Here is a 19,894-nt window from a genome sequence, read left to right as displayed (position 1 = left end):
AGGATTTGTTCAAAATAGAATTTGAACAACTGGTAATAACAAAATTTTATGAACCGTTAAGTAATTGATAAAGATCCTTATATGATAAAATTTGATGCTTACCTGAACTGGAAATAGAGGACTTTCAGTTATTAATTTCATTGTCATATGTAAAATACCTCTCTAGTAAGAGATTCACTTTACAATATAAAATGTTAAATACAAGCCAAAGTGGCACCAAGATTTTAATTAAATTACATTGCTGAAGGTGTGGGTTTTTAATTTTTTTAAAAAATAATATTTTTCTAAATAATAGAGCAAAAAAACTAAGCAAATCTGTGAAATGTTAATTTAAAAAAAAGATTTGGATTCTGAAATAGCCAAGTTAATTTAGAGAAATTATAGTGAATGAATAGTAACAGTATGTTAGAATCCTTTGTAGAATAGATGTTGCTAGAATTAGCTAGTCAATATAGTATTTATTTATTTATTTATTTATTTATTTATTTATTTATTTATTTATTTATTAGATTTATATACCGCCCTACTCCCGAGGGACTCAGGGCGGTGAACAGCCAAGAGATAAAACACACAGAATTTACAAAATTTAAAAACAGTATAAAAACCTAATTAAATAAATTTGGCCCAGAACAGATTAAAACAACCCTAAAATTTTAGACAAATTTAAAATTTATAATTAAAAAGGGAGGTTAGTATAAGTTCAAGCCTATAATAGGCTGTATAGTATCTAAAAAAGTCTGTGTTATGGTTCTTCCTTGAATGTATTAAGATAATTTTTAAAGTCTATTGATTTTTCAACTTCTGAAAGTTATCTATTTCCTAACTGACTTTCAATAGGTATTCCCAAATTATCACATTTACCCTCCAACCGCACCTCACGTTGCTTATATGCAACCAAAAGCTAATGCACCTTCCTTCTTCATGGCTGATGAACTCAGACAGGTAAATTCTTTTTAAAATACAAAAATAACTAATAGATTTTATTCCTAAATGTCTGCACAATGTTTCCTTTAAATTTTTGTAAAAATCTGTATTCAGCACATTGTAAAACCAGGTACCATGTTTCCCCGAAAATAAGACCCTGTCTTATATTTTTTTGAATCCTGAAATAAGTTCTTGGCCTTATTTTCAGGGAGGTCTTATTATTTTGGGACGCGTGGAGCAAGATGGGGCTCCTCTTGCCGTCTTACCTGATTGCCAGCTCTGCGTATAAATATTTTTAGGAGGGCTTATTTTCAGGGGGAGGCTTATTTTAGCACATGAGCTCAAAAGCCCAATTGGGCTTATTATCAGGGAATGTCTTATTTTCAGGGAAACAGGGCACTGCATTATGGGAAGTGTAGTATATGCATAAGTACACTCTATTTGAATTGGAGGTGCTGTATGAGAACTAATAGCGGCATTGCATATTTATTTAACCTTAATAGTGGACTTTGGCAAGATTTCATATTCATATTTTTAGTCCCTTTGATGGTGAACTTCATAATGAGAAAGGCGTAATGGATATGACAAATGTAAGCATCCTGTAAAAAGATTAGTCAAGATTTAAAGGTTTGGATTTTGCAGGTGAAATTGCACTTCTGGCAGAAACCTGGAAATGTTCATAGGACATTGCTGATGATTGCTAGTTTGAAAATAGAGGTTGGTAAAATTACCGTGAGGATAAATAAGAACTGTGTGAAACTCATGCATTTGGAAATCTCCAAGGGAGCCTGTAGTTTGTTGTTGTTGTTGAGGAATTAGAGAGATTCACCTATCCAGGCAGTTGCACTATGAAACGATGGAGACATTGAGAAGCAACATTACAAAGAAAAGCATAGCCAATGTTGCAATCTCTGCACCGATTTGGTCTAATTAATAGTAAATAATGCAACAAGGATCTGTTTTCACAATGCCATCAATTCTTAGTAGCAATATATGGAAGCAAAACTTGTGGTTGTGATAGCACAAAAGCTCAGTATTCTACCTGTACTGCTCATGAAAAATCTTTGTTGTCAGTTACCAAAACATTCCTTCTAATAATGAGATTTTAGGAAGTGACTCCTTCAGGTTACAAGACATTGTGAGGGATTGCAATAATATTTTGGGGGACATTTTGTATCTGCTGGATAACTGTTACCCTAGGACTTCCATTTGTTGGATACCACCTAGAGGGAAGAAGAAGAAAGACCAACCCATTAAAATTTTCCAAAAATTTTATTTAAAGAAAACTTGATAAACAATGGACTCGTGCAAAGAAACAGAAACCATTAAAATTGACTAAAATTGTTGCAGAAACTTGTTACCCAGTATACTGAAAAATATAGGATGACCTAAGTCTAAATTCACAGACAGGACTTAGTTACCCATTGAATGAGCATTATTGGAACACAACCAAGTTAACATACAGAACAGCATGCTATATTTAAGACTCATCCTAAACTGGAATCCCATCATAACTTTCTTGGTGCAAGTTCCAGTTCATGTACTCAATTTACTCGATTTATTGATTTATCGATTTACTCAATAAAAATATAAGATTGTAGAGTCAGTCATTAATTCTCAAACAGTGAGTACTCATTAAGAGTCACTTCGATGTAGAAATTTTGGAAATTTTATAAGTATATAAAATACAAGCAGTCCTTGTACCAAAATTGGACCCAAAATTTATGTAGTTACACGAGACATTTTTTTAAGTGAGTTTTGCCCCATTTTACGACCTTTCTTGCCACAGTTGTTAAGTGAATCACTGCAGTTTGTTAAGTTAGTAATACCATTGTTAATTGAATCTAGCTTCCCATTGACTTTGCTTGTCAGAAGGTCACAAAAGATGATTTAAATGACCCTCGGGACATTGCAACCATCATAAATATGAACCAATTTCCAAGTGTCCAAATTTTGATCCCATGATCATGGGGATGCTGCAATGGTCATAAAAATGGTCATAAGTCACTTTTTTCAATACCACTGTAACTTAGAACAATCACTAAACAAATGGTTGTAAATCGAGGACTACCTGTACTTGTAAAGGTTTTAGTCTGTAGTACCTTTATATGGTTACCAATATATTTGACAAAGTAACTGTACATATATGACTACAGTACCAACTACAGCCACTGTCAAATTAAGCAGTGCATATCTCTTCCATTGCCTGTCTTTCTCCTGATATGATATTGCACCTTTATGTTGAGATAGACAGTTATTAGAGGACAAACTTAGTTTAGCTAACATATATTCCTTGTCAATTGCATGAAGAATCCTGAAGTCTACATTCAGTCCACAGGACAATATTTGTATTAATCATAGAATAGAATAGAATAGAATACTGTATAATACGGTAGAAAAGAAACTGATCATGCCTCAAAGTTGTGGTATAATTGTAAGGAAAGCAAACCACAACTATACTAGAAAGTTTGAGCAAGCTAGTTGTTAGGAAGACAAAATAGAAGATTATTCCTGAATTGTCAAAGCTTTTGGAATATCATATTTAATACATATAATGTGTAGATGTTGATAAATAATTTTTTGCTAGGAAGAATTTTAAAAAATCATTTATTTGTAAGGCTGTGCAATGGCATGTTTTTTTAGAATCTATAGTTGTGATGTTTTCGCAGGAAAAGTCTCATTTGGCTTAAATAGTTGCAAAGAGTTGTTATATGATATATATATATATATATATATATATATATATATGTATGTATGTGTGTGTGTGTGTGTGTGTGTGTGTGTGTGTGTGTGTGTGTGTGTGTATATATATATATATATATATATATAAAATATATAAAATAAATATATATGTAAATACCTGCAAAATTGCTAACATGCTTTTTATTTATAAAAATGAAGTAATAGCATCTTCTCCAAAATCTTATTCCCTTGCATAGATGCAAACATTTTCTTATGATGATCTGGACTGAATTAAATAGAGGAGTGGTCTAATGTCCATGCTGTATTTAAATGTGAATCTGCAGCATTGAGAAAAGAAAACTAAAACAATTGCCAGAGAATAGTGAGAGAAGACAGCTATAAAAATGCTAAGACAAAAATGCTACTATTAAAGCGTAGTGTAAAAAATCTGGGATGGAAGACCTTTTTAATTGTAAGAATTACTTGCTTTAATTGTAAGACATACTTGCTGAAGAACGATCTTGACTTTTTTTGGTAGGATTAGTAGAGTCAGTTCTGAAACCAGAAGAATTAATGGGCTATTGGATATATCAACAATCATATTCAAAAGTTCATAGATCTCAAAGAAGTTTACTTTAGGTAAGCTTTACAATTTTGTAAAGCAGTCAGACCAGATAAAACAGAAAAATACATCAGTTTATTTTTATAGTTGATCACAACTCCATTTAAAAAAAACAACATAAATTTTATACTTTATCTGTAAGAGTATAAAATGTTTCACTTATAGGAGCTGATCAACAGACACTTAATTACAATGGCTCAGATAGATCAAGCAGATATGCCTGGTAAGTAATTAAAGATCCTGAATTTTAACTTGTGTTGGTGAAGTGTACTTATGCTTGCTTTCAGCTTCATAACACTACTAACACGCACACATGTACACCAGGGGTGGGTTCTACTTACCTTTACTACCGGTTCGCAATGGGACTGCACACAGAAACTTCCTGATGACATCTGGGTCAGTGGGCGGAGCCTCCCGCCGGTTTTACTACCGGTTCTTGTGAATTGGTCCGAACCGGGGGAAACCCACCACTGATGTACACATATATATATACATACACTATATATTGTATAATACTACATTACATTTGTGTGTGCATGTATGGACTTACATACACACAAACCCCCACACACAACCTCCCCTCCACACACACACACATCCACACCCACCATACATTTATTAAAGATACATTAAATCTAAGTTAACCTAGACCCATTTTTCTTGTTATTTCCTTGTGCTTGCAGAGTCTGCTTGTTAATATAACTAATTGCAGTATTGTGTATAATCAGGCTGGCTTAGTATATTAGGTTCTCTCTATATTGAAACTTAATGTAGTTACATGCATTTCTTCATCATATTTTCTTTTTTTCCACAGATCCAAATTTGTTTTTACTTTCAGCCTAAATCTTAATACAAATGTTTGGTTTGACTTATGCATTAATAACCCCTCACCTTATTCATAATATTTATTTAATATTAATAGCCATAGGAAGGGTTTCAAATTGGAGATGGTGGGTACTTTTTTATGTGCATCTGGTTCCAAACCTACATAGCAAGTGCAATATATGTATGTGTGTTTTATAAGTATTAACACAAATGGCATGTTCTTGTGGAAGAGAATGCCTTTATATTTTCTGTTTATTGCATTTGGTTTAGAGAGTACATCAATTGTAGGATGGTGCTCAAAATATCATGATAACTTTCTGATAATTAAACTTGGTATAATATTTTCAGCATGAAAAGATATCTTGAATGGAAAATAAATATCTGTTCAGTTTTAAGCATAACTTTTATGTATAACTTCTTTCGTTGAGTCTTTGGCCATCTCCGCATGTGTAGTAGAGTTTTGGATTGTTCCTTTTCTCAGACAAATCTCAAAAGTGATGTTAAATAGAATAGGAGGCCAGTTTTTTGAAGTAAAATAGTGAAAATGTCAGTGCAAATGTATCAAAAGAAGCTTTCTGGATTGTAGTTTTATGGAAATAAAAATCAACAAATATATGACATGCAGAATTGATCTGTTTTACTATAGCAAATAGATCAGTAATTGTTTAGACCTGTACAGCAGTTCGATTTCTTCAGGTATTAGTTTAAGGTTCTGTGATAAAGGAAACTAATTATTAGATGATGGGAATAGATAAGTGCAGAATCTATATAATTAAGAAATGCCTGCTTGTCATGGAAGTAATAGTACGAGTACCCTACTCTGCTACCTAGTAGTGCAGTATACTCTAACTAGCAATAAAGCAGAGATGACAATCTTTTTTTATGACATTTAACCCTTTAGGGGCAGAGCTGCAATGATGTAGATACAGTATATGTGAGCTAGAGTAGGTATTGAGGGGACCTCATGAGTATGGGATATGCCTTTTTTTGAGCGTACACGATAGCTTATCTGTTTTCCACCTTAAAAGCAAAAAACTGATATCATTGACAGAGTTGGCACCAAAAGCCACAGGTTGCGCAATTCTGTGTTAAAAAGTTCCATCTTTGCAAGCAGTGTGTTAACTGCTTGCCTTGAATCCTTGTGAAGTGCGGAAAATGCTTCAAATCATGCAAATACGGGGACTGTATAGTCATGTGGCTACTGCTGCTTTTTTTGAATTTAAAGAACGGTAGCATAGCTGCTATTATCCAGAAAGGGATGGGGGATGGGGTAAGGCAACCATGTTCCATAGTGACATATTTGTGAGGTTTATGCTGTTCTGGTTAAATACATTAGTGTTCTGCAAGTCATTAATTTGACTGGTTCAAGGTTGACTCAGTCTTCCATCCTTTCGAGATTGGTAAAATGAAGACCCAAATTGTTGGGGGCAATATGCAGACACTGTAAACTGCTTAGAAAGGCTGTAAAGCACTGTGAAAGGTATATCAGTTTAAATGGTATTGCTATTGCTATTAAGCAAGGTTAAATTAAGCTTATTTTAAGCTTTCACAAATATTCTCTCCTAAAATTTTATTTTGTACCACACATGATTTTTGGCTTAAAACTTTCCCCTTATGATTAACAATGATCACACATATCTTTTTCTGCCTATATTTAATCATGATCACAGTATTTGCAGTAGGACACTTGTTCTTTAATATTTGACTGCTATCCTTCCTAAGGCAAACGTCTTTTATTATAAACCAAGTGTGTATGATTTGCATCAAACTGTCATTTTAAATTTCTAACTTTGCTACAATCCTCTAAAAAAGTGTGTGCATCTAATTGATCTTCTCTGTGCCTGTAATAACTGTTTTCTTAATAATTTTAAGTAGTGTCTAATGTATTTCTGTAAACTGGTTTAGCTGTCCCAACAGAAGTTGACAGCTACCACAGCCTTTTCCCTTTAGAACCACTGCCACCACCCAATCGGATACAGAAAACAAGCAACTTTGGGTACATAACATCATGCTACAAAGCTGTAAATAGCAAAGATGATCTGCCATATTGCCTTCGGAGGATACATGGTGAGGGAAATCCTAAGTTGTCATCTTTTAAAATTTCAATGGTACAGATAATTAAACCTAAAACATTGTGCACTTCTATGTATAAATCACAAATTGGATATCAAATTGGAATCATTCCTTTAAAAATTCCTTTGAAATAAGGAATAGGAATTTGGCCCTAATGACGATCCATAGAATAGGATATGAAGAAATAAATATATTTTGTTTTGGTGTGTCTGTTGGTGGCAGCTCAGATTTTGGAACATGTGAGTGTTCCATTGGAAGTTAATGAGTGCTTGGTATGTGAAAGGGTTCTATTTCTTCTTTCCTCAGGTTTTCGTCTTGTTAATACAAAATGCATGGTATTAGTTGACATGTGGAAAAAAATCCAGCATTCAAATATCATAACATTGCGAGAAGTATTCACCACTAAAGCATTTGGAGAGCATTGTAAGTTTCTCACTTCAAGATGTTGGCCAGTTATATCAAAGAGCATGTATTAGATGCCTACCTAACTCTCACCTTGGTCTCTTTGAAAAGCTCTTGTGTTTGCATATGATTTCCATGCTGGAGGAGAGACTATGATGAGCAGGCATTTCAATGATCCCAGTGCTGATGGCTACTTCACAAAACGGAAGTGGGGTAAGGCAAATACATATATATTGCAGTACAAAAATATTGTAAAATTGTTATTAGAGTTTCATTAAAGCATTTCTTTGTGTACACACACCTACACACACATATGTACTTACATATTTTTTAAAAATCAGGAATACAGAACTGTTTGGTGTTTTGAGGCATATTGTCAGTTCTCTTACAAAATGGCTTCAGTAAAAGAGAGTTTGTTCCATCACAAAATGTCTCCTGTGGTAGATGCAGCAAGTCATAACTTGTGGTAAGATGGGCGGTCAATAAATTTTATATGTAAATACATTTTATAAGCAAACCAACATGGAGTAACTAGGAAAAAAAAGAAGGTCTAAATGATTTCTAAAGACTCCAGTATGCTCTTTAGCTCCTCAGTTTATTGTCTGAACAGAGCATTCTTCTAAACAAGAATTGCACCACAGTCATTTCCCATGTTTATTTTCTAATGTACATGGAAGGCCCACAATACTTCTTGGAAATAAATATTATGCAAGAAACTAGTGCTTCACTTTACAACTTTCCATAGCCTCATTTTATTTTTTAATTCCAAAGTATAAAAATCAGGCTTTATAAGAGATCTTATAAATAACAAAGAATATGTTCCTAATACCATATGGGAAATTTCAGACAATTAGATCGTTGAGATTTTCCAAAGATACCATTATTTTAGTTTTATCTGTATACTGATGCTACTGTTCCTTAATTTAGTCCAAACTGGCTGTCCAGAAATACTTACTTCGTAATGGAGTGAACATTAGTTTTATTAAGGACTAAGAACAAATTATTATAATGTTGTTTGTAAAATCTTTTAAATTCCTCTTATTTCTTTAGCATGCATAATCTTGGTTCTTCTGTTATTTTTATTGATCTAAATTCTACAGTGCAATAAAATCAAATTTTACATAGTTATAATGCTTCTAAAGTAATTTTCTCAAACACAAATTTATGTATCATTTGGCCAGAAATAAACTAGTATATTTCATGCTATATGATACACAGTTTATTCTAGTGTATATGAGATAGAACATTTGGGGGCAGAAAAATGTTTAGAATAGGTGTGTTGGTAGCAATTTGATAGAACTTACAATAGTAGAATACAACTTTTTAAAAGATACAGGAATACCTGGGGAACTGAGGGAAAAAGTTATTACCTGAAGATATGGGAAGAAAGATCATTTGTTTAAGTGCTTCAATTTATACTTTGCAGTTTTAGGGTGTATTTATTTATAATTTTAAGAGGAGTCTCTTGATATAATGCATTCTGTGCTCAGTGAACTAATAGTTTAAGAAACTTTTTTGTTAATTTGGCTTTGGCAGTTGAAAGAACAGAACTGTGGTTACATAGCTGTTTTCACATATTAAATTCTGCTGTCATACTGTGGTCAGTCTTTTTTTATTTTGCCATGTCACTTTCTAACACATTTCAGAATTTTATGGTTGAGGATGTGGTATAAAGTTGTTGTTTTTTAGTCAACACATGTCACATTGAATTTATTTCTGAACTGAACACCTGTGAGCTATTGGATTACTTTTTAGCTGATAGGTAAGCAAGTTCCAATTTATCCCATTCTGCCTGAAGACTGTGCTTGGGTTGAACCTAATTCAAACTTTTAGTGGTCTTTTTAAACAAAAGACAATTTGGCATATTTCCATTAAAAGGCTTGACTTAATTAAGTGCATTGAAGCATTAAAAAGTGTTTTTAAACTGATTACAGCTCCTGGTGTCATATTTGAACCATCATGCAGTTTTCTTGATATAGTATAAATATGATTTACCAATAACTTTTTTTCACCTGACTTTTTCCTCTAGCCTACTGCTCTGAAGGTATTACATCTTACCTCCAAATAAATAATTTGTTTTCTTACCTGAAATTACTTACTATTGAAGTTAGGATGGAGAAATGTTTTAAATTAAAATCATTTATCAAAATATAAAAGCCTTATTCCCCCCCAATTTTTTTTTACCTTGCTTGTGTTTTATTATATTAACAAAATACAATAACACCATAAAATATAAAGCACAACATGCATACATTTTGATGCAAAATCATGCAAATAAAACCAAACACAACTAATAACACTGTCTCTCCTTAGCAACAGCAGTCATATACTATGAACTTCCCTTGAACATGTCAGCCCTCATTGGTTAGTGCAGGAATTTGCATGCATTTCACAATAGCAAGGCCCTGTCTCTGGATAGAAGCAAATAAAGCATTAATTATGTTTCCATAAAAGCAGAACATTTTATGAACTAGTTTATATCATGTACTTTTGATTTCACAATTCAAATTATGTTTGGTATTGCCTGAGTGCATTGCAGATTAAGGAAAGCAAGCATTCCCTCATTGGTACAAAAAACTTTTAAAAAAATTGCTAGTATTTTATTTTTTGACATAAAACTCAAGTTTCTAAGGGAGGAAATGCTGCTTCTGAACCTCTCTTGGATGTGTACATGAACATTCTAATATACTTTTGAGTTTGTTAAAAACAATGCTGAAAGAAAAAAGTTGTAGGAAAAGATTATATTAGTTTGCAGCACAAGCAACATTTACACCAAATATAAATGGAGGATGGAATGGCAGGAAGAATCAATTATGAAAACTTATCTTTTAATAGAATAATGCTAGAAATTATTTTGAAAACAGGTGGGACAACTAAGTCTCTGAATTGCAACTTACAGTACATCACTTTGAGTTTTTGATATTTTTGATATCATTTTGAGGTCTGATATTTTATGATGCAAAAAATCTTGCCATCAGTTTTTTTTTCCTTCAAAAATCATATTATTATGTATTTCAAACATTTTGAAAAAAGTGAAAAACTTGAATTAGCATGATCATGAGCTGTGGTGATGCAGTGGTTAGAATGCAGTACTACAGGAGACTTCTGCTGACTGCCGGCTCACTGCAATTTGGCAGTTCAAATCTCAGCAGGCTCAAGGTTGACTCAGCCTTCCATCCTTCTAAGGTGGGTAAAATGAGGACCCAAATTGTTGGGGGCAATATTCTGGCTCTGTAAACCGCTTAGAGAGGGCTGTAAAGCGGTATATAAGTCTAAGTGCTATTGCTATTGCTATCATATCAACCCTTTCAGGATAAGCAACATTATGCAAACTGCAGAAAAGAAATAAAAAATAAAATAAAATAAAAGCATTAGATAAAAGAAAATATGGCTAAATTGAGTTTACACTAGTGCCATTCAGTGTACCTGTTTATACTGTTTGATTATTACAAAATATTTTTCCTTCCAGCATGTTCATGCACCATGTCATACATTGCCAAAAATATTCTCTTTTTGGAATATCATGAATCCCATCCAGATATGACTTTTTCAATCTTTCCATTCTTTTTAAATATTTCATTCTTTGTTTTGTCGGTCAGCCATAATTCATTATATGATCAATCAATCAACTTTGGTGAATGACTTTTGTACTTATTACCTATTCAGCACTCATTGATTCTTGGTCCTATTTGCTACTTATTTTACCACACATGGTTTTTAAATGTTCCATTCCTATTGTATTCATCATTTTAGTTTCTCCCCAATTCTTATTTCCATAAGACAAAGAGGGCAAAATAAAATTAATAATAGTTCAAATAAATTAACTTAAACCACAGGACAAATATTCTAAGATGAAAAATATGCAACATTCCAAATGCATTCAAGTCATATATTTAATGGATTTGGAAGTTTTGGGATGCATTTTTTTTCTTATGCATGTCTTGTAATTAGTGTTGATTAATTTGGAGTCTATTTTTTTTATGAAAAAGTAGAACAAAAGCGTAGCTTGTCCCGATAATGTCATCTGCCGTACAGTTTTATTTGTATGCATGCCATGTTTTGTTTTATAAGTATACATGTCTTTGCTGCTTTCTTCAATTTAAGAATTACACATAAGTAAATGATAAAAGATCCTTATAATTCATGAGCCTCTTTCATAAAGTAAACAACAGTAGCATTTGGTAAATCTATAAACTGGATACAATGTAATAATTCTCCCAAGTAGTAACGTTTTCAGCAGTTGATATTTTCCTGCATACTCTGTTTAAACAAGTAAGCCTGTTTAACAACATTGCTAAACACTGTTGCTAAAACAAGCCACATAGCTGGCAGCTTCCAGATATGTTTTCCAGAACTCTCTGTCCCAGCATCTCTAGAAGGTACTGGATTGTGAAAAGCTGCAGCAACACATCCGAAAAGCCTGATTCGCATATCGCGTAACAGAATATAATAGTTCATTCAGTACAACTTTTAAGGAATATCAGCGTATTTGTACTCAAGGGTCACACCAAATTTTATGTGGCATGTCAGGACTACAGGATAAAGGTAGGGGGTGACAGTGTCCAAACTGGACCTGATTTTAGGTTGGGGGACCCTTTCGTTTCTTTTGCTTTAATGGGGGAATGAGTGCCTTACGCTTAGGTGCTTTTTCAAGAGGTAACTGGACTTTCTGGTTTTTCTTTGAAGATGTTTCGCTTCTCATCCAAGAAGCTTCTTCAACTTTGAAGAAGTTGAAGAAGAAACATCTTCAAAGTTGCCTCTTGAAAAAGCATCTTTGGGACAACCATGAAAACCCTGAAAAAGCCTTCCTAAGCCCTTCTAAAAGGCAAAATTTGGGCCTGGCCCAAAAGTTTTAGTTTTACTATGAGTTAAAAATTGCTACGTGTAGTATAAATCTGCAAATATAGAGTTCATTTATATTCCCAATTCTGCCATAGGTCAGCATGATGGACCTCTGCCCCGACAACATGCAGGTTTGCTGCCCGAGTCCCTGATTTGGGCCTATATTGTGCAGCTTAGCTCGGCATTGCGGACTATTCATACAGCAGGATTGGCCTGTCGAGTAATGGATCCCACAAAGATTCTGGTGACAGGCAAAACAAGGTAAGACATTTTCCTAATATATTACCAGATCTCTATCACCTGCTTTGCTACCTAAAAGCTTGCCTTTTGCATCCATTCTGCTAAGAATCAAACAGTCCTTCATATTCATCCTTGTTAATGGTTCAGCCTAGAAGATGACGTAGAGCTAAGATAATTTATATCTAATTATAACAGAATTTGGTACAGGTAGTAGTTGACTTATGACAGTTCATTTAGCGACTGTTCAAAGTTACAGTGGCACTGAAAAAAGTGACATATGATCGTTTTTCACAGCTGTGACCATTGCAGCATCCCCATAGTCATGTGATCAAAATCCAGATGTTTGGCAACTGACTCATATTTATGGTGGCTGCTGTGTCCAGGGTCATGTGATCACCTTTCGCGACCATTTGACAAGCCAAGTCAATGCAGAACCTCGACTCCATTAACAACTGTGTTATTAACAACTGCAGTTATTCACTTAACAATTGTGGCCAGAAAGGTTGTAAAATCAAAACTCACTTAACAAATGTGTCACTTAGCAACAGAAATTTTGGGCTTAGTTGTCGTAAATCGAGGACCTATATATCTAATTCTAGTAGCTAGAGGAATTGTGGGATTTCAAGCTTACGGATATAGGTTCCTTAGTTCTGAGTAGCATCTATTACCAAGTAGTTTCCTACAATTGCAGTCTTAATCTAATAATATTAAGTATCAAGTGATAGCACATTTGAAGGATTTTGGTTTAAAAAAAATCAGTAATTTTTGAAGCTGTGTCAGTAGTAATACTTATCCTGACATCTTTATAAACATTCAAAGCATAAGGGGTAGAAGAGTAGACATAAACTTACAATGTATCTATCTACTATTGATTGACTACTCTAGGGCAATATACAACATTCTGTGACACAATTTCTTCTTGAATAGCAAGAGAAAGAAAGTGCACAAAACACTTTTCTATTGTGTGTTCCTTGCCTGCCTGTTTGTGCATATGTTCTGTCCAGCTCACATGAATCACAAACCATACACTTTTAGGATGTGATATTATCCTATTAATATGATATTAATTTACTAACGGTAGTTGCTTTCTTTCTATGGAATTGTTGAAGAGATTGTAGAGGAAGTGAAAAGAGTAGTTTATAAACTTATTTTCCTATAATGCTTTTATCCTGAAGGTTGAGAGTGAATTGCGTTGGAGTCTTTGATGTATTAACATTTGATAACAGCCAAAATAATCCTTTGGCTCTAATGGCCCAATATCAGGTAAGATCAAGTATTATATCCCTAATTTTATATTATTTGCTCACTGAATATTTGTTGGTGATTATCTTGGAGTATCTATCATGTTTTTTTTTTAATATATGAAGTTTCTTTATTTCCTGTATGTAGCTGCTTTGATGCTTGCTGCTAGTAAACCTTTGGCAATGTTACTTCACGAACTATCTTAATTTACATGTTGGTAATTTAAGATTTTTAATTGGTTGTCACTGTAATTTTTGGCACTATTCTCACTATAATCAGACATTCAAAAACAAAAAAGTAGACAGGTCCTACCTATAAGGAATGTACACTGCTCAAAAAAATAAAGGGAACACAAGCAGAAGTCATCCGAGATCTGAATGAATGAAATAGCCTTATTAAATACTTTGTTCGTTACATACAGTAGTTTTGTGTTCCCTTTAGTTGTTTGAGCAGTGTATAAACTACTGTATGTAAAGAACAAAGTATTTAATAAGGCTATTTCATTCATTCAGATCTCGGATGTCTTCTGCTTTTGTTCCCTTTATTTTTTTGAGCAGTATATAATTCTAAAGCAGATTCTGCAAACCAGATTGGGACAAGCATGACAAGGAATAAGTTCCAATAGATGGTGTTAAAATTGATAAGGGCATATAATTTTTTAAAAAGCGTTTATATGCATATACTGTGAAGCAAAAAATAAGTTACTTGGCAATGGCAAAGGTGAAAAATCATGTTGAACCTGTTTTTGTGAAAACAAAAGCCTATAGACAAGAGTAGGCAAGAAATTATTTCCTATGCTTTCTTCCCATTCCCAGTCTACCCAGAAGCCTCTCATAGGGTGTGGATCTGTTGATATGGAGGGATAACCCAGAAAATCAAGCTGTAACCCTCTCTATTAGTCCAGTGGAAAGTACCGCTGTCACAGGTACTTGAGAGGCCTTTCATGATTGAGAGGGGGCAAGGATGGAACAGGAAAGTCATCTTCATCATACCTGTCTTGGTTTTCATCATCACACTGACCATATCTAGATTGCATGGGAAAATGCTTCATTTTTTTCTTTTCGTAGTAGGATGTCACCATACCTAAAACAAGTGAAAATTACTAGTATGTATACATATATACATACATACATATTAGATTTGTAGCAAATCTGCATGTTTTAAGCCTTCTATTTTTTTTTATTGGCTTTCAAAAATCAGCAAATATATGTGTACTTATTCCTGTGTAGTAGTATTTAACTCTTTTCAATCTTAAAAAATACTTTCCAAATCTGAATGACGTCCAAATTTAAATGACGGGAATTTGTCCCAAATCTTCACCTCTGTGAAAAATGTTCATGTACAGTTGCAAGAAAAAGTATGTGAACCCCTTGGGATTATGTGGAGTTTTGCATGAATTGGTCATAAAATGTGCTCTGAACTTCATCTAAGTCACAACAATAGAAAAACACAGTCTGCTTAAAATAATACTACACAAACATTAGATGTTGCCATGGTTTAATTGAACATAACATGTAAACATTCACAGTGCAGGGAGGAAAAAGTATGTGAGCCCCTAGCCTAATGATTTCTCCAAAAGCTAATTGGAGCCAGGAGTGAGCCAACCTTGACTCCAATCAGTGTGATGATATTGGATGTGTTGCTGACAGTTGTCCTGCCCTTTAAAAACACACACCTGTTTTGGGTTTACTGGTTTCAAGAAGCACTGTCTGATGTGAACCATACCTTGCAGAAAAGAGCTCTCAGAAGACCTACGATCAAGAATTGTTGACTTGCATGAAGCTGGAAAGGGTTACAAAAGTATCTCCAAAAGCCTTGATGTTCATGTGTTCATGGTAAGACAGACTGTCTACAAATGGAGAAAGTTTAGCACTGTTGCTACTCTCCCTAGGCGTGGTCGTCCTGTAAAAATGACTGCAAGAGCACAGCGCAGAATGCTTCATGAGGTAAGAAGAATCCTAGAGTGTCAGCTAAAGACCTACAGAAATCTCTGGCACATGCAAACATTTTTGTTGACACATCTACAATAAGGAAAACATTAAACAAGAATGGAGTACATGGGAGGACACCACGGAGGAAACCATTGCTGTCCAAAAAAAATATTGCAGCATGTTTGAAGTTTGCAAAAGAGCACCTGGATGTTCCACAGCACTACTGGCAAAATATACTGTGGACAGATGAAACCAAAATTGAATTGTTTGGGAAGAACACACAACACTATGTGTGGAGAAAAAAGGGCACAGCACACCAACATCAAAACCTCATCCCCACTGTAAAACATGACGGAGGGAGCATCATGGTTTGGGGCTGCTTTGCTGCCTCAGGGCCTGGACGGATTGTTGTCATTGAAGGGAAAATGAATTCCAGAGTTTATCAAGACATTTTGCAGGAAAACGTACGACCATCTGTCCGCCAACTGAAGCTCCGCAGAGGATGGGTGATGCAACAGGACAATGACCCAAAGCATACAAATAATTCAACAAAAAAATGGCTTCAACAGCACAGAATACGCCTTCTGGAGTGGCCCAGTCAGAGTCCTGACCTCAACCTTATTGAAATGCTGTGGCATGACCTTAAGAGAACGCTTCACACCAGACATCCCAAGAATATTGCTACACTGAAACAATTTTGTGAAGAGGAGTGGTCCAAAATTACTCCAGATCGTTGTGCAGGTCTGATCTGCAACTACAGGAAACGTTTGGTTGAGGTTATTGCTGCCAAAGGAAGGTCAACCAGTTATTAAGTCCAAAGGTTCACATACTTTTTCCTCCCTGCACTGTGAATGTTTACATGTTATGTTTAATTAAACCATGGCAACATCTAATGTTTGTGTAGTATTATTTTAAGCAGACTGTGTTTTTCTATTGTTGTGACTTAGATGAAGTTCAGAGCACATTTTATGACCAATTCATGCAAAACTCCACGTAATTCCAAGGGGTTCACATACTTTTTCTTGCAACTGTATTTCCTTGAATTTTTCTTGATAAATTCTGCACTCCCCTGTTTTTAGTTAAAGGAGCAATATATAATGTGGTAAGTTTTAAAAAAAGTTTGTTACATTGAAATATGTGAACTACCTTGCACTTAACCCAGAAACTATTTATACCTTTACACTTAAACAGAATAAATATGTTACTAATTTTTTCTCAAATATGAGAGAAGTAGACTTTCTTTTCCTGCTCTTTGGTTTTTATAGTACACATAACATAGGTAAAAATTAAACTCAGTCTCTTAGAGTCCATTTTCACTATTCATACTGTTCTCTCTAACAGTGTACTGTAGTAGTCTCTCAGATTGGAAGTCAGATATGTCTTCAGATATTAAAGGAAAAAAGGAATATATCTTCTAACTATCTTAAGAAAGAAATATTGATTGAAATGTTAAGATTCAGAGTGGGTAATAAGCCTCAATTCAAAATGTGAAAGCATTGCTGGGAGGGCAGTGAAATACATAAATGGCCACCTGAACCATCTCCAAAAAATTGTACATGTCAGGCCGCAAAGGTAAATTGAGACCCAAATCTCTTGCCAGTCTTCACAAAATATTTATTAAATCACTGCCAAAAATTGGCTGAAGTTCTTTGATTGCAGGCAGCTTTTCTTTAACCTGCCTTTAAGATTTGTTGTAATATAATCCAGTAACTAAGCCCACTTCTGAAAGTCTTTTCATCACCTGGAATATTTCTGCTGCACACTACATAATGCTTTTTCCTAATTAAGCTATGTCAGACGGTAAAATGGGAACAAATCTGAGAATGATTTTTTAAAAATTACGAATGGATTTAAATTGAAACTTATTTTTTATGAAGAAGTCAAGGAGACTTTCCATATTACAGGAGGTATTTGGTTAACAATCACCCGTTCAGAGGCCATTCAAACTTTTCAATGGTGCTGAATTAATGGTACTTACATCCGGTTCTTGAAGTATTAGCTGTTTTTTAACCTTCCCTGCCAAGGGAAGCTGGCGGGAAGTTGGAAGTCACAGTCATGTGAGATCCTCACTTAATGACCTACTACACAGGCTTTGCTTAATGACAATAACCAGAAACTGCCAGAACTGTTGTTGCTAAGTAGTATGGCCATGTGAAATGCTTCATGACCACATCATTAGTGACAGAAATTCTGGTCCCAATTAGTGTTGTTAAATGAGGACTACCTGTATTTGGAGTTCACTTGGCCATTCAAAGTTATTGCCTTGATACTGGAATTTGGACTATATGATGCTCAATATCTTAGCTTCTATTTAATTGTTTCCTGCAGGCAAAAATACTATATGTACAATTTAAGAAATACATTTTTTCTAATCTCTGAATTTTCATTTGTGCCTATTGAACTTAAATTTCAATGTTTAAATTTCTAACTGTCCACTTAACAGCTAGTCTTCAGAACCAGATCAAGTTGCAAATAGCTATGTAAATGTCAGCTAAACAAGACTATTAGAAATTTGAAGGCAATTTATGCTAAGTTTCCTGAATTCATCATCATATATGATAAATGCTTGTGGAATTATCTTATTATCTTATTTTCAGATCATTTTTTTAATGAGAGAAGACAAAGCTAAAAATGAAGCTTAATTCTCAAGTTATTGACTAACTAATATATACTTATTCCTACTATCAGTAATATTCAGTAATACTTTTCTTTTGAAATTGATGTTGCTTATTTAATCAGAATTAAAGATTACATAGCACATAGATCCTTGAAAGTGTTTTGCTTGTCCAGAGCAACACCATTACACTATATTATCTTACATATTTAATTCAAAAAGGATAGGAGCAACAGATGAATTAGAAAGGCCATAAGAAAAGCATGCATTATTTCTTGCAGTCTATTTTTCATAGTCTGTTTCAGCCACATGAATAAAGACTGCTGTACAGTATGGACATAAATAGAATCATAGAATCAGAGGAAAAAACAAGTATTGAAAGGAAGAAACATAATTGAGGGGAAAAATAAAAGAATGCAACAAAAAAGAAAAATATGTGGAGGTAAGAAACAAGCAGTGTGAAGGAAAACTGGAGCATATTTTGCATCATTATAGACATAAACATCAAAATGGCTGACAGCATTAATTGAATGGGAGCATGTTGTATTTCTACCCTTCTGCATTTGAGACTACTTAAAATTGCACAAAGACTGTTTTTTAATGAAGCATCAGGGAATATGTGGTCACGATAAGGAATTGTTCAGTGATTATTATTACATCATTTTTCATTTAATGAAAATGAGTAAGATCACACAAACTGCAGAGGATATAAGTAGAAGCACTGAATTTCATATAGGATCCTTAGAAAACTGGAGCAGATAATTATTTGAACATTCAAGTGCATTTGGAAAATTTGAGACTCTGGTGATTATTCTTCCATCTTTCATAGCAAGTATTTTAGATAGTTCAACACAGTTGCAGTGTGATTGCAGTTAAATGTTATACTAAGCCACAGTTCATTTTTTTTTTTGTTTATCAATCAAATTTATATGCAACACTGAATGATTGGTTAGGTAGTTTGTCAATCATAGTTCCTGTGGCCTGATATAGACTAATCCATAAATGGTGGTTTATAAGCTAAAATGGCTTAATTTACACATCAGATTAAATCAGAACAAAACCAAACCCTTTTTATCATGATGTGCAAACCCAGCCACTATATTAAGAAGAAATAATTATGTTACTTTTGAGAGTTTGTCTTTATTTAAAAGAGTAATATTATTAGGAATACAACATGATTAATTGATATTCATGTTAATATTTGTTAATTACTGTTAGTGTACAAACAACCTAAAAGTAATAAAACAATCAATGGGTTATCATAATCCTAAATATTCATTCAACATTTTGTGTATCTGTGATGTTTTTGAAGGATGTAGAAAGCCTTGGAAAAAGGTGGTTTGCAGTTAATGAAAGTGCTTTGAATTACAAGTTTCTAACTGATGAACGATACTTGCCAAAGGTTAATGAAGAATATCTGGTAAGAAGCAAAATCTTTCCACAGAGATGGAAATTGGCTTAAGGAAAGTGAAAGAGCAGAATCCATTATTTAATAAA

The 19,894-nt window shown here is 33.9% G+C and overlaps 1 protein-coding gene across 7 annotated transcripts in view; it reads left to right on the top strand.

The window, feature by feature from the left end:
* Positions 1-19,894, top strand: part of PAN3 (poly(A) specific ribonuclease subunit PAN3) — a 71,919-nt gene that overhangs the window by 43,137 nt on the left and 8,888 nt on the right. For 5 of the 7 annotated variants that reach the window (XR_011600354.1, XM_070942827.1, XM_070942825.1 and 2 more), the window contains 8 exons: positions 838-942; positions 4,394-4,451; positions 6,959-7,120; positions 7,433-7,549; positions 7,640-7,741; positions 12,466-12,631; positions 13,786-13,873; positions 19,710-19,817. Coding sequence is in view for 6 of the 7 variants with exons in the window: in XM_070942827.1 (XP_070798928.1) it covers positions 838-942; positions 4,394-4,451; positions 6,959-7,120; positions 7,433-7,549; positions 7,640-7,741; positions 12,466-12,631; positions 13,786-13,873; positions 19,710-19,817 (906 nt within the window). In the remaining variant the exon portion in view is untranslated. The remainder of the gene's footprint in view (positions 1-837; positions 943-4,393; positions 4,452-6,958; positions 7,121-7,432; positions 7,550-7,639; positions 7,742-12,465; positions 12,632-13,785; positions 13,874-19,709; positions 19,818-19,894) is intronic. The other 2 variants (XM_070942830.1, XM_070942826.1) reach the window with 1 other exon arrangement.

This window comes from Pituophis catenifer, unplaced genomic scaffold (assembly GCF_029215685.1).
Source record: "Pituophis catenifer annectens isolate HBS135680 unplaced genomic scaffold, rPitCat1.0.hap2 SCAF_4, whole genome shotgun sequence".
In the NCBI taxonomy this organism is placed as follows: Eukaryota; Metazoa; Chordata; class Lepidosauria; order Squamata; family Colubridae; genus Pituophis; species Pituophis catenifer.
The sequence above is the reverse complement of the archived record's forward strand: the minus strand, read 5'-3'. Positions and strand labels throughout refer to the sequence as shown.